Source organism: Podarcis vaucheri (genome assembly GCF_965113315.1).
Source record: "Podarcis vaucheri genome assembly, chromosome: 4".
Classification (NCBI taxonomy): domain Eukaryota; kingdom Metazoa; phylum Chordata; class Lepidosauria; order Squamata; family Lacertidae; genus Podarcis; species Podarcis vaucheri.
This window is the reverse complement of record NC_138762.1, coordinates 26,790,535-26,804,498: the sequence shown is the minus strand read 5'-3', so window position 1 is coordinate 26,804,498 and position 13,964 is coordinate 26,790,535. Positions and strand designations below refer to the sequence as shown.

The following is a 13,964-nucleotide window of genomic DNA, read 5'->3' as shown; positions in this document are numbered from 1 at the left end:
AAGATGTAAGTCAACAGGATGCAGAAATAGTTCCTGTGCTTGCTGGTGTATGCAGATGTAACATTTTCAAAGTGGTTGCGGTGGTTTTGTTACAGCCCTACTTGTCCACAGCATATGCACGTTTCCCACCTGCCCTCCTGTAGTATGTGCTTAAATTGGTTTCGTAGGCTTTTGGCACCCCTCAAGCTGGAACTGAGAAAACCTCAGCTCCTCCTTTCAGAAGAACCAGCAAGGCTCATTTAGCAGTTCAGTTCTTGTGGTTGCTTCTTGGAGCCATACAACTCTCTTTACCCCACCCCTCTCCCTACAGCAGTTATGTAACTGATTTAAGGGGGAGGTTTTTTAATAAGATGAAAGATGAACGTTATCTGAAGTAAGCCAAGGTGGAAAGAGGCCTATCCCTTGTAGTGCCTTGCCTTCTGATTCTCTCCCTAAGGGTGCTTGCCTGGTGCTTACATACATGATTTTGGTGCAAACACTTTCCGCCCAACATTTTAAACTCCCGTGATGCTGTTACTCAGCTCCTGAATTTTTCTTGGCTCCAACTATATCACATGCTACTGTGTTAGCTGCTACTTTATATGCTCCCACTTTGTTCTGTTTAATTGTTCTTTTTCTGACATTTCCATCAAGCTGTCTATTTTAGTGTGGCTTATTAGGCACCTTCATTGTACTGTTTTGGACAACTACTAAAAGTTTAAGCTAGCCTATTCAGACATGTCATTGAGTATATTTAACTGTTGATTTTGTGTGTGTGTGTGTGTGTGTGTGAATGAATGACTGCTCTTTTAAATATATGTTTCTATCACTATCTTTAATGAATATTTTATACTATTTTATCTAAACAGCATAGGGTTTGTTTTTTTAAGTGGTATATAAATCTTGTTAAATAAAGAAAAATAAAATGACCTGACTACACTATTATCAGAGAATCTGTCTATAATCTGGGTGGGTGGAAGAGACCTTTGCTGGTACAAACGCTGCCTCCCAATTGGTGTATCTCTCTTTTGTGGGGTAGCTATGCTTGCAGCATCTGGTCTTAGCTCATGTTGGATTATAGCTCTAGCTCCTGGGCCTGGCTCTGACTAGACCTACCTGGAGACTAACCAGGAGACCTACTCGGGAGGTGCCTTCTCCCTGGTACATTTCTAGCTGCTGTACTTAGGCCGTGATATGAGGAACCAACCTCAAATATTCAAACAGTAGATCAGAAAAGGGAGCAGGAGAGTAAGCAGAAAATTGTTGAGAACAAAGCTCAGAGGAAAGGCCTTAAAAACTGGAGAGGGTTTGGCCTGTGGGGTCAGCTGATAGTATTCAGGCCGGCTGGCACTGCAGATTTGATGACACCCTTGACCCACAGCACTTGTCAGGCATCCCAAGGAAGCAAGAGGAAAGGGAGCCTGGTTCTTGATGGCCAGTCTTGAGAGAGAGCATGCAAACAGAATAAGCACAGTGCCATATAACCACCTACAGGGAATACCTGCGAATTTAGCATTTGCCATTTACATTCTGCCATAATGTTCTGGCTGCACGATTTGCACCAAGTAATGCATTTTATTTTATTTATTTTTACATGTTTGGGGGGGGGGGAGAAGACTCCAACAATTTGCAAAGGAAGCTTGGAGTTTAAAAAACAAACGAAACAGCAGGAGGGATATATTTGAATGCACAGCAGAAGCCTAATTGAGAATAACAAGAATAAATCTGCACTATAGGCACTTAAGTCCTGAGCTGGCTGTGCATGCAGTATGTGCATGAGAGCTGTGTGTCCGCTGGGGCAGGTGTTTCTTTTTTATAACTTCCTCCCTAAGGGTACCCCATGATGCCAACAAACTCACAGCTACACTGAACAGGGAGTGAGCTGTCAGTTTCCAAGTAGCTCTCTGTCCTGAACTGCAGAAACAGAAGCTCAAAGCGATGAATAAGCTGTTTCTGCATTTTCAGTCGATTGCAGCCTCTCCCTGGTCCTCCGTGATTTTTTTTTTTAAGGACTAAGCCTTACATATTAAAAACCAAGCTGTGCATTGTGTATGGTCTTTTTTTTTTGGATGGCAGGATGGTAGCCAGAGGGGAAATGGCCCGGTTTTGGAGCCTGGAAAGCCTTCAGATAGGTATGTTTGAGTAGGAGATAAGCTCCATTTATTTCCTATGGCATTTTATGTTTTAAACTGTTATAATCATGGGGCTTGACTTGGTTTTAAAATAATGCTTATACTAGCAAGACTAGCAGTTGGACCAGCACAGGAAGAATAAGATTAAGTACTACATCGACTTTTGGATTTCTGACATTCCATTAGAGAGATAAGAATTGCTCATTCATGTCTGCATTGCTTACTCCAGGCAGTAAACAATAGAGAAATGGCTACAAAGAACAAGAGATGAAAAACTAGCTATACAGAATCCAAGCTTACATATTGCAAAGGAAGACTCAACTCCCCGTTGGTTGTTTTTAATAGGTGCTTCCTTTTAAAATATCTGCATATAAGTCTTCACAATTTACCATGGCTTTAAAAAAGAAAGAGTGGGGGGGATGAAGCTTTCCAAATGCAGCCTTAGGCTGTGTGTTCTTTACAGATATTTATGAGAGTTGTTTTCCAGTGTTCCTGCATTGTAAAAATGGGCATTCTTGTATAAGTTGTTCAACTTTCATTTATGTTTGCAATACTGTATTTTGGGAATATTTCCTAAAAGGGAAATTTAGCAATCCTGTTATGATATAGTTGGAGATTTAGATAGTGCATTTTAAATAAAGTTTGAAATTAAGAAATAGTGTTGATCAGAATAGCAGACTTGCCTTCATAAGCAATGAGGTCTAGAAGGTAAATCAGCTCACTGTTTAAGTTGGAAAATTAGGTCTCCCTTAAAAAAAAAGGCAAAGCTTGAATTTTTCAAGTTCTAAAACCAGGACATGGACAATATGGGTGCATAGAACACCCTTTTTTCTAATGCTGTGTCATCATGAGAACCTAGTGGCCAACTTTTTGGCATACCCATATAACTGCCACTCTAACATAGTCAGTACTAAGCTCTTCTTTGGTTTGGTGTGGTTTTGCCTCTACACCAGCCTTTGCCAACCTCCAGATGTTGTGGACTACAACTCCCATTAGCCCCAGAACAGCCAGTGGTCAGGGACAGTGGAGGTTGTAGTCCAAGCATATGGAGAACACTGCTTGGTAAAGGTTGTTCTTACTATTGAGTCTGAGAGCCAGCAACCATATAGTTATAGCAAGGCAGGTATACAGGCCTGGCTCTCAGGCCCTCTGCTCCTGGCCTTAGCTTTCCTTGAAGTCCAGCTACCTGTGCTTCTTCTGGTACCTGTGCTACAGGTTGTGTCCATCCATGATCTAGCAAGTCAGATTGTACTCAGTCATTACACAATTGTCTGTTAGGATTTGCACAATTGCATGCTAGTAGAAGGCAAGAACTCTTCTTATTGGGATTACCAAAATCCTATATACAGTGGTACCTCGGGTTACAAACTCTTTGGGTTACGTGTTTTCAGGTTGTGGACCACAGGAAACCCGGAAGTACCGGGTTACCTCAGGGTTTCGCCACTTGCGCATGTGCAGAAGCACTAAATCGCACTTTGTGCATGCGCAGAAGCGTCAAATCGCATCACACACGCGTGCAGACATGGTGCTGCAGGTTACGAACGCTGCGGGTTGTGGACGTGCCTCCATCACGGATTACGTCTGCAACCCGAGATTCCACTGTAGTATGATAATGTGATTTTAAAAGTCACATTCCTCCATCCCTTGAGGAAAAGAGTAAGAGTTCTCTAAGCTACTTGCAGTCACCCATATCCATATCTCTGCTTGGTACGTCTATGTATTTCTACATTTGGGTTAACCACCACCCTTTCCCAGCTGGAAGCCTTTACAGTGCTTTCACCTCTGTGCAGCTCTGTTGGTTCCTGCAAAAGCAAGTGTGGTGTAGTGGTTAGAGTGTTGAACTAGGACCTGGGAGGACAGGGTTTAATTCCCCATTTAGCCACAGAGCTCAGGGTTGACCTTGAGCAGTTATAAGTCTCTCAGCCTAAGCTACATCACAATGTTGTTGTGAGGAAAAAATAGGAACGGGGAGAACCAAGTTATCACCACCTTAAGCTCCTTGGAGGAGAAGTGGGATATAAATATAATAATAAATGAAAATAAACAAGTTCTACCTTCTCTACCACAGCACTATGGCAGTGGTCTGGTTCGAAGCATATTATCTTCCCAACTTCCTGCATGGGCAGGTGTCTGTCAGTAATTACCCTGGAAGGGTGTTAGTTTTGAGGTTTCATTAGTGTCGGCTTCTTCATATAATGCCATGGCTGCTTTTAATAATGGATTGTTTTAGCTGTAGTTGGCTTTTAGGTAGCATACATATATATTTAATTGTTTTTCTTGAATGGTTTTCATGGATAACAAAGGTAAATATAACAACTTTGTTTTCAGAGTCCTATCTACAGGTCAGTTACATTTGATGTCAGACATTGCATTTGATAAAACATAGGCTGTAATGGTTTTCACCCATTCTAAATGTTCCATGCTGTGTTGGGTAAAAAAGTCATCCACAAAAGCTTTAAATACACAAATTAAACAGAGACCCACTTCTGTTTAGGAGGGAAAAAATGGTGGGCTTTTTATTTGTCAGTCTGCATGATACAATTCATGCCCAGTTGCCATTTCTGAGTGGTACAAAAATGACATGGTAGACAGAGCAGGTAAAATTCTGGACTGTACCACACTTTAGGTAGGGGCAATTCCACCAGCTTGTCCTACATAGTAACATAGAACTCATTATCCAAGTGTAGATAGGTAAAATAGCACCATCCACACACAAAGAGAGAGGTATTAGCAGGCTACCCAAGGTGTGCAGAAGTACAAAAATATTTAGGTTGGTGGGGGAGAACATGACCCTAAGTCAGGGGGAAAGGACTTCAGAAACAGCACAATGAGGACTAAGTATGCCCAGTAGCCATGGGATGTTGACCAGCTGTTTGGCGAGAGGACTAGAAAATAGACAGGGAAGTGGAATGGAGTGGAGTGGGATGGAATGGAATGGAGTATCATGACAGAAGGCATGGCTTGCTGAAACACTAAACATGGAGCACTCCAGACTTTCAACTGCAAGCCTCACTGGCTCTGTATAATATGTAGATTTTCTCTTACCGTATGTTCAGATTTTTCTCTGCTCTAACATTTCCCTTCCGACAGATACTTTATGGTTTATTTAAGTGGATGTGAGAAGTTGTAAATCAGGCTCCATGTCTTTTTATTAGCAGGATTTTTTTAATTTAAAAAGTCACAGAGATGAGCTTTGACTGTACATAATTTATCAATATTTCACTGTCCCTGCCAGGTGCTACTGATGGAGGCACTGAATCTTCTGCCTTAGTGGATGATAATGGTAGCGAGGAGGATTACAGCTATGAGGACCTCTGCCAAGCCAGCCCTAGGTACTTGCAGCCCGGAGGGGAGCAGCTAGCCATTAACGAGGTAAATGAGGCGAATACTTTGGTGCATGATTTTTCCCCGAAGATCCACTGTTTGAGTTTCTTGGACAAAGAATCAGATCTGTGGGCCCATAATCTCCTCTTCTTTTTGGAGAACTTCCAAATTACAAACTGTTTATCTTTCACCATTTTGAAAAGCAACCATCTCCATGGATAATACCTAGAAGCTTCAGAAAAGTGGCTTGATATCTCTGTTGCTGCAGGTGTTGCTTGCATCTACACATAGTTACTGAAAGCATTTGTCTTTGGCCATCCCTACAGAAACCTTGCCCTTCACAAAACGTTTCTGTTTCAGCTGATAAGCGATGGGAGCATGGTCTATGCAGAGGCACTCTGGGATCACGTGACCATGGACGACCAGGAATTGGCCTTCAAAGCCGGGGACGTCATCCAAGTCCTTGAAGCTTCCAACAAGGATTGGTGGTGGGGCAGAAATGAGGAGAAGGAAGCCTGGTTTCCGGCAAGCTTCGTCAGGGTGAGTAAAGCAAGAACTCACGTTATTTTATTCTTCTTCCGGAAACTACTGAACCACCTCTTTACGCAATATTGTGGTCTTGGGCGGCTGGTGCATTGCTCAAGTTTACTAGTACTTCCTTTCCCACTGCAACACGTAGATTGCAGTGATTATTTTCAGTCCTAATTTTCCAACTTCATCTACGTCAAACTGTTAGAATCACTGCTGTCCAGAATGTCCTCCTCCTCTCCTTCCTTTTTCTTGCAGGTTACAGTCATTGCTTTTGCTATACAAATCGCACTGTGACTACAGGGGGACCCAGCAGATGCATTATCTGAAGGGCTCATTTTTTACAGTAGGCTATCCTTTAGTTTAGGGACGCGGGTGGCCCTCTGGGTTAAACCAAAGAGCCTAGGACTTGTCGATCAGAAGGTCGGCGGTTCAAATCTCCTCTACGGGGTGAGCTCCCGTTGCTCAGTCCCTGCTCCTGCCAACCTAGCAGTTCAAAAGCACTTCAAGTAGTGCAAGTAGATAAAGTAGATAAATAGGTACTGCTCTGGCGGGAAGGTAAACAGCGTTTCCGTGTGCTGCTCTGGTTTGCCAGAAGCGGCTTAGTCATGCTGGCCACATGACCTGGAAGCTGTACTACGGCTCCCTCGGCCAATAAAGCGAGATGAGCGCCACAACCCCAGAGTCGTCCACGACTGGACCTAATGGTCAGGGGTCCCTTTACCTTTACCTATCCTTTAGTTGCCATTGTTGTTTGTACCCACAACCAAGTATTTTGTGGAGGAGAAGGAATCAACTCAGTGAATCCAGCAAAAGCTGGAGGAAGAAATCCACATAGAGCATTTTATTTCTCTGTCCTTAAAAGCGATTATAAGAATATAGGAATCTGATTCCTGTTTTAAGAAGAGATTTATATTCCACTTTTCAGGTCATGCGTTCTTTGCTACAATGAAATGCAACATACATATTCAGTTTCAGTTAAAAGTAAGGCCACCTGAGCCTCTAGAAACAGCATAGAATTAAGGATTACTCCTAAGCTATGTACTTGCTCTCTCAAGGGAAGTGTTACCCTGTCTAGAACAGGCCCAAAGTCCCAGTTCCTGAATCTAGCACCATTGACCCACTGGACCTCTGTCTTGTCGGGATTTAGATTTGTTCATTGGTCTTCATCCTGCCCATTGCTGCCTCCAGACCCTCGTTCAGCACCTGAACTGCCTCTCCTGATTCACATGAACTGGAGCGAGAGAGGGAGCTGAGTGTTATCCACATATTGATGACACCGTGCTCCAAATCCCCAGAAGGCAGCATGGGATCAGGCTTCATGTCTGGCATTGAGATGTGAGAGTCGGCATCATACTTCTGTTTCTGTAATGATATAAATGGGTAAAAGAAGAAGAAAGGGTCATGAGTCAGTAGTTTCAGACTGGTATCGCCCTTCCTCCATGCGGCCTGTAAAAAACCTTTACTGAATTGCCCAATTTTTGCCAGTGTGAGAAACAGACACCAGTCTCCCTGCATTAACAACTATGCGGTTCAAATCCACAAAGTGTCACATGTTTGCACACACTGCAATCCCGAGGTCCCCTGAGTACATCACACTCTTCTTATAACAACCGCAGTAAGAGTTAACCATGTTTTCAGTCAGACAAAGGCCAAAACCAACTCCTGTCTTCCCCCACAGCAATTTTTTGAAACAAGCAGCACAGTTTCTTCTCTGCCAGCTCAATACGCAGCCACTCAGCATTCCACGCTTCCTATCCTTGGGGCTATTTCTTTTTTAACTTAAGGCATAAATAATTTATCACTTTAAAAAGCCTATTGTAAAGACCAACAGAGTCGGTACAAAGGTTGAAAAGGTTTTCTATAAATGATAGGTTGATATTAATTGGAAACCGCTCTTTGGATCATTTGTTTGATATTGCCCATTTTCACACAATCTTGTTTTTAGATGGCAGTGATTTAAAACCTCTACCTATTTTTCCTCCTATTACATTGGAGAAAGTCCAATCTGATGCATTTCCTGTGAGGAGTGTGCTGCACATAAAAGAAAGGACTTCCTTGCCCAGAGCTTACGTCAGGGAGGGGGAACATGTGGCCCTCCAGATGTGGTAGGATTCCAACTCCCGTCATCCCCAGCCAGCATGGCCAAGGATCAGGAACTGACGGGAGTTATAGTCCAGGAACATCTGGAGGGCCTCATTTCCGCCACTGGTTTAAATGATGAAATTATTCTCAGGGCACCCTGTTCACTGTAATAATAACTACACCAAGCTGAGCAGATCCAGGCTTGTAAACGGTACCTCGCCAAGTTAATCTGTGTTGCATAAGACTCTCTTCTAAGTTGGTTCTTAGGACTCGCTTGACTACATAATATGGGTAAGCTAAATGCTGAGAAATCCCAGTTAATTTCAGTGGGGCTTTTCTGCAGAATATATAGGAGGCTGCCAAATCAGATTATTTGCCCATCTAGTCTGATATTGTCTCACCTGAGAGGCAATAGTTGCTCTCCAGGATCTCAGGAATACTTTTCATCACCTGCTCGCTTTTTAAAAGCAGAATGCCAGGGAGCTTGCCTGGGACCTTCTTCATGGACTCTACCACTGAACTGTGGCCCCTCTCCAACTGTATGGAGCTTTGAGCCATACTAGGTAGCATAGGCACAAAGGATTATCTCCAGGGTTGTCCCAGGCGGGCTTGGTGCCCACCCCGCTCCACCTCATCTGTTCTGGAGGTCCCACAACCTTCTGGAGGGCTCTTCAACTCAGCTGCGCTTCCTCAACTCAGTTGCTTTCTCCTTTCTTATGTTTCCAGCTGCGGGTCAACCAGGAAGAACTTGCAGAAAACGGTGGCGGCCTCCAAGACGAAGAACCCAATGCAGACCCTGTGAAGCACCGCCAAAAAATTGCTGAAAACAAGGATCAGATGAGAACAAACGTGATTCAGGAAATAATGAACACGGAGCGGATCTATATCAAACATCTCAAGGACATCTGTGAAGTAAGCTGCAAAATGCTGGAGAGGAGTTGCTTTGCAGGGGAGGAAACAGCTGTGTTTATTGGGGACCATAGGATGCTAGGCTCCTGGTCCATCTAGCTCAGTATTGTCTGTTCTGACTAGCAGTGGATATCCAGGGATTCAGGCAGGGAACTTTCCTAACCCTTTCTGCAAAGGGGCTATGGTGCCGAACTTTGCCTTCAGAAAACTTAAGGTGGGCATATGCTGCATTTTTTGGGTTGCTGCAGTACTTCACTTTCTTGGCCTGGGAAATTTTGTGTAGCTCCCTGGCAGCTGAGTGTTGTTAACTGTTTAGCTGCTTTCTTGGGGCACTTATTTGCTTTGGTTGAATGGCAAAATGATGGCTTATAAATAGGATTTCTCTGTGAGTGGGTGCTCTGGTCTTACAGTCAGATTGGTTCTATTTTGTACTGGAATTCAGACCATGCAGCTTGGGTTTGGGAAAACTTGTATGGTTATTGCTCCTCTTGAGTAAGGGTTGCAAGGGAGAGACAAGGAAGTCTTAAGATGAAACTTTCCTTTGTTGACTACCAAGCTTGATTATTTGAGGCAACATTTTATTTCCAATCTCTTCATCTTTGACAAACCAAAGAATCCTGCTCTGTCATTTCCAGGGGTACATTCGGCAGTGTCGGAAACATACAGGAATGTTCACTGGGGCCCAGCTGAGCACCATATTTGGAAATATTGAAGACATTTACAAATTCCAAAGAAAGTTCTTGAAGGATCTAGAGAGGCAATACAACAAAGAAGAGCCCCATTTGAGTGAAATAGGATCCTGCTTTCTTCAGCATGTAAGTTGGGTAATTCTGTTGCATTAAGTTGATTAGCTAATGAATGTTATGCCAGAAATGCAGTCATGTGAGCCAGGGCAGCTAACAGTGTGATAACACTACAGAATTAAATGCTAGGCTGATCCTTTAAGGCCCATAGATTGCATGCACCCTTAGCCCAATTATACATACAGATTATGGGGTGTGTGGGGTGGGGTGGGAGGAGAGATAGGATAGCATAAGAGTGTGAGAGAACATATTCTCCAAACCTGCAGTGCTGCAAACTCCATCCCCTTTATGCTTTGGTAATGCCCACCACTGACCCTGTATCAACTCTCCATCAGCTGCAGCATCACCTTCCATTCACTTCTCTCATTGTTCAGTTGCCCTTCATAGCAAAGAGATAGAGAGATTCCCTGCCTCTACCATAAGGCAGACCCTCAGTTTTACAATACCACCATCCAAATAGGTGTTGTTGATTCCTTCACATATCGGTATACTGTCACAGATGTCAACATCACACATGATAGTTCTTTCTGGAACAGCTATGATAAGTCTCAGACTTAGTTTTCGTTCCTATGTAAGATCTTTACAGAGGAATTGGAAAATGTGATTGGAAAATGGATGAGAACACCAAACGGATGAAGCTTTCAGCCTCCTATCACCTCAAATAAGTGATATGGAAATATGTTAAATTCTCAGCTCCTTTTGGGATCTGGCCATTTTTTTTATTCCACCCCACTCCCACATTCTCATATGAACCACCCCAGATGCCTGATGGCATTGGGAAACGAGTAGTGTGAAGCAGTGGTATGCAGGTGCACTCTGTGGCATATTTGGGAGACACTGTTGCTGCAGAAATCTGAGAAATCTGCCACTGAGTCTGTCCTACAGACCATGAGAATGGGCCCAGTCTTGTTCCTACATTCACTGAGAAATCTTTGTGATGGTTTAGGTCAGGCGTGTGGAACCACTTTTGTCTGGCAGGCTGGATCAAAAAGCGGCTACCCTTCTGCAGGCCACTCTTGACAAGTGACCGAGTCCACTCGCCTGTCAATCACCTGCTGTCATGTGACATCAGTTGCATCTGGGCTTGCTTTTGGTGCTGTTTTTGAACAGCACCGAATGTAAATTATGTTGCAAAGGAACAACTGGGAGTGCCCTCCTAAGACATGGGCTCCCAATTGTTTCTTGGAAATAAGGTTTGCATTTGCAGCTGTTTAAATTCAGCACTTAAGGCAAGCAACTCTGAGCAGTTTCAAGGCATATGGAAGGGAGCAATTGGAAAAGGGGATGGCTACAGGAGTGGGTGTGCCAATCATTTCCTTGATATTTTAACCACAGTTTGGCTTTTATTCTCTCCCCCACCCCATTTCAGCAAGAAGGCTTTGCTATCTACTCTGAGTACTGCAACAATCATCCCAGTGCCTGCATTGAGATGTCTAACCTGATGAAGCAGGGCAAGTACCGCCACTTCTTTGAGGCTTGTCGCCTGCTTCAGCAAATGATTGACATCGCCATTGATGGTTTCCTTCTCACGCCTGTTCAGAAAATCTGTAAATATCCCCTGCAGCTTGCAGAATTACTCAAGTACACCACTCAGGAACATAGGTAAGGCGAACATTATGTTTTTGCCAAGGGGACCTCCCCAAACTCACTTCCAAACTAACCTACAGCAACTACCGCCCTCTCATTCTGCTTAGTTCATTCTCTTTAGCCTGGAAAAGAGATGATTAAAAGGCTTTCACATAGATGGTGAACTAATTTTGAGGTGGTTGTTTTTGCTCCAGAGAGGAGAACCAAAACCAATGGGCTGAAATTTTAAGAAGGGTTTAGATCAGGGGTAGCAAATGAGGTGTCCTCTAGATGTTGTGGACTACAACGTCCATCAGCCCCAGGCAGCATATCCAGTAGTCAAGGATGATGAGAGTTGTAGCCTACAACATCTGGAAGGTGTACCACATTGGTGGTCCCTGCTTTAGGCTAAACTATGGAAGAACTAGTTCTGGCAACACAAGTTGTTCCAAGAGTAGAACAGACCGCCTTGCTAGGTGGTGGACTGTCCTTAATTAGATGTTTTTAAGCTACTTTATTGCTACCTTTAGTAATGTAGTAGTTGTATTTCCTTGGACTAAACAGATGAATTTTGAGGTTCCTTCCAGTTCTGTTACTCTATTTCCACAAACGTTAGCTCAGATTTGTATATCCTTTTCAAATATGAGCTATCAGTGACATTGGAAGAAGACCAATACTGCTTCTGCACTTGACGAGTGGACAGAAGTGGTTAAATTGTGTTGATGAGTAGCTTCAGCATATTAACTGGCCATGTCTACTTTATTCAACATAATTCCCTGACACAGCATCCTTCAGCCACAAATCACTTCAGTTTTTCTTAGCCCACATGAAGTCAATGGGATTGGCTATTTTTAAGTGCAAGTTTTCTGTTTTAAGTAGTTTATGACTCATAACCTTATCGGTTAGGATATGTTTTTTGCCCTGTATGTCTAGTACAAGTTCCCCTATTCTTAGTGTAGAAGATTATATAAGTAGTCAAATAAAGAGGAACATGATTTTACAGAATTGCAAGGGGATAAGATTAAATGTAGTTAATTATAGCCTTCAGTTATATATTTATGGCCAGTATCTGCATGCATTTCCTTTAGGGTAGGGTTTATTCGTCACTGTCTTGGGCAGGATTTTTGTGTGCTTTTAGTTTAACATTTTCACAATAAAAGTGCTTCTGTGAGCCTGGATAATATGAGGACAGCTGAACCCTGTAAAAACTTACAGGGTTGTTGTGAGTTTAAAAGGGCAGGCACTACATATATGGGGTGACAGTAGCTCAGTGGGGCTGCCAATCAGAGTAGACAACACTGCACTAGATGTCCAAATAATAATCTCACCGGGCACATATTAGCTTTCTGAAACAAATCAGGGGGAAATGCAAGCTGTTCATTGTCTGTAGGCTGTTGTCTGGGCTTACAGACAATGATTGTAATGGTCATGTTGTGGTTTTCCCATCTGTGCACTGGGTGTGGGTGTAACTAAAATGTAAGTGCAGGACGACATTTGCTGAGGTGGTACAGCCCTCTCCCAGGATCCCAGGAGGCTGATTGTGTCCTTGAGAGATTCTGCATCTCTGTCTGTCTGCATATGGAAACCCAACATGACAGCAATAACTGCTTTTAGCACTTTCAAACTAATGATACCCTCTGTACATGCAGATATGATAAAAGTCCAGTGAGAGGGCTGCACTGCCTCAGCTGTAAGAATGTGTATCACACAATTGATGTCGATGTGTGGTGGCCAGCAAGGGGAGATGGTCAGCAAAAACCTGCTCTGAAACCTAAAATTAATGTGCAGGGGTCTGGACACTGAGGCAATTAAGCATGTGATCCCATAAAGTTTTGGTTTATGTGCAATCAGTCCAGGAAGTAACACTGCTGATGCCACACTCTCTTTCAGTAAAGTAATCCCTTTCATTAGCTCTATTTTTCCTCCCAGCCTGCTCCTGATTCAGCTGTTGTGGGGGTGGGAACTCCTTTGTTGTCTGCTTCCGTCCTCAACTTTCTCCTCCTTCTGCTTCTCCAGTATTTATTCATTAATGTCTTAGAAATCTCCATGAAAAGGGTGATCCTAGCATCATGAAGAAAATAGGCCAGGTCTCTCTCTCTCTAATGGAGTGGTTCATTGGCATACTCTCTGAATATATACAGTGTGTATATATATATATATATATATATATATATATATATATACACACACACACAAGCTTTCGCCAGCCTGGTGCCCTTCCAATGTTTTGGACTACAGTTCCTATTAACCAAAGTATACCCCGCTCCTGCTTGTCACCCCCCTACCATTCCCCACATGCTTCTCTCTCTCTCTCTCTCTCTCTCTCTCTCTCTCTCTCTCTGTGTGTGTGTAAACTTTCATTTACAGAAATGTTTTCAGACAGTTTCTTATGGCTTCAACCTTTATATCACACAAAGCTTAAACCTAGGGTAATGATTGCATTATTAACTCAGAGGAGGGGTATGCTCAAGCCCAAAGGTTAACAGATGTTTTTATCCTCTTAACACTTAGAGAAATAGAGCGAGGGCACACATGGCATTTGAAATCCTGGTTTATCAGCAAACCTTGGTTAGCATAGCTACGCTTAAGCACCATGCCAGCATAAGCCTGTACTGTGGTTGGGAAAAGTCAGAAGTAG

The 13,964-nt window shown here is 43.2% G+C and overlaps 1 protein-coding gene across 8 annotated transcripts in view; it reads left to right on the top strand.

Annotated features, from left to right (window-relative positions):
- The window catches only part of SPATA13 (spermatogenesis associated 13), a 106,851-nt gene that overhangs the window by 82,609 nt on the left and 10,278 nt on the right, over window positions 1–13,964 (top strand). For all 8 annotated transcript variants that reach the window (XM_082220243.1, XM_082220239.1, XM_082220240.1 and 5 more), the window contains 5 exons: window positions 5,347–5,483; window positions 5,796–5,975; window positions 8,775–8,960; window positions 9,593–9,772; window positions 11,130–11,362. In XM_082220243.1, coding sequence (XP_082076369.1) covers window positions 5,347–5,483; window positions 5,796–5,975; window positions 8,775–8,960; window positions 9,593–9,772; window positions 11,130–11,362 — 916 coding nt within the window. The remainder of the gene's footprint in view (window positions 1–5,346; window positions 5,484–5,795; window positions 5,976–8,774; window positions 8,961–9,592; window positions 9,773–11,129; window positions 11,363–13,964) is intronic.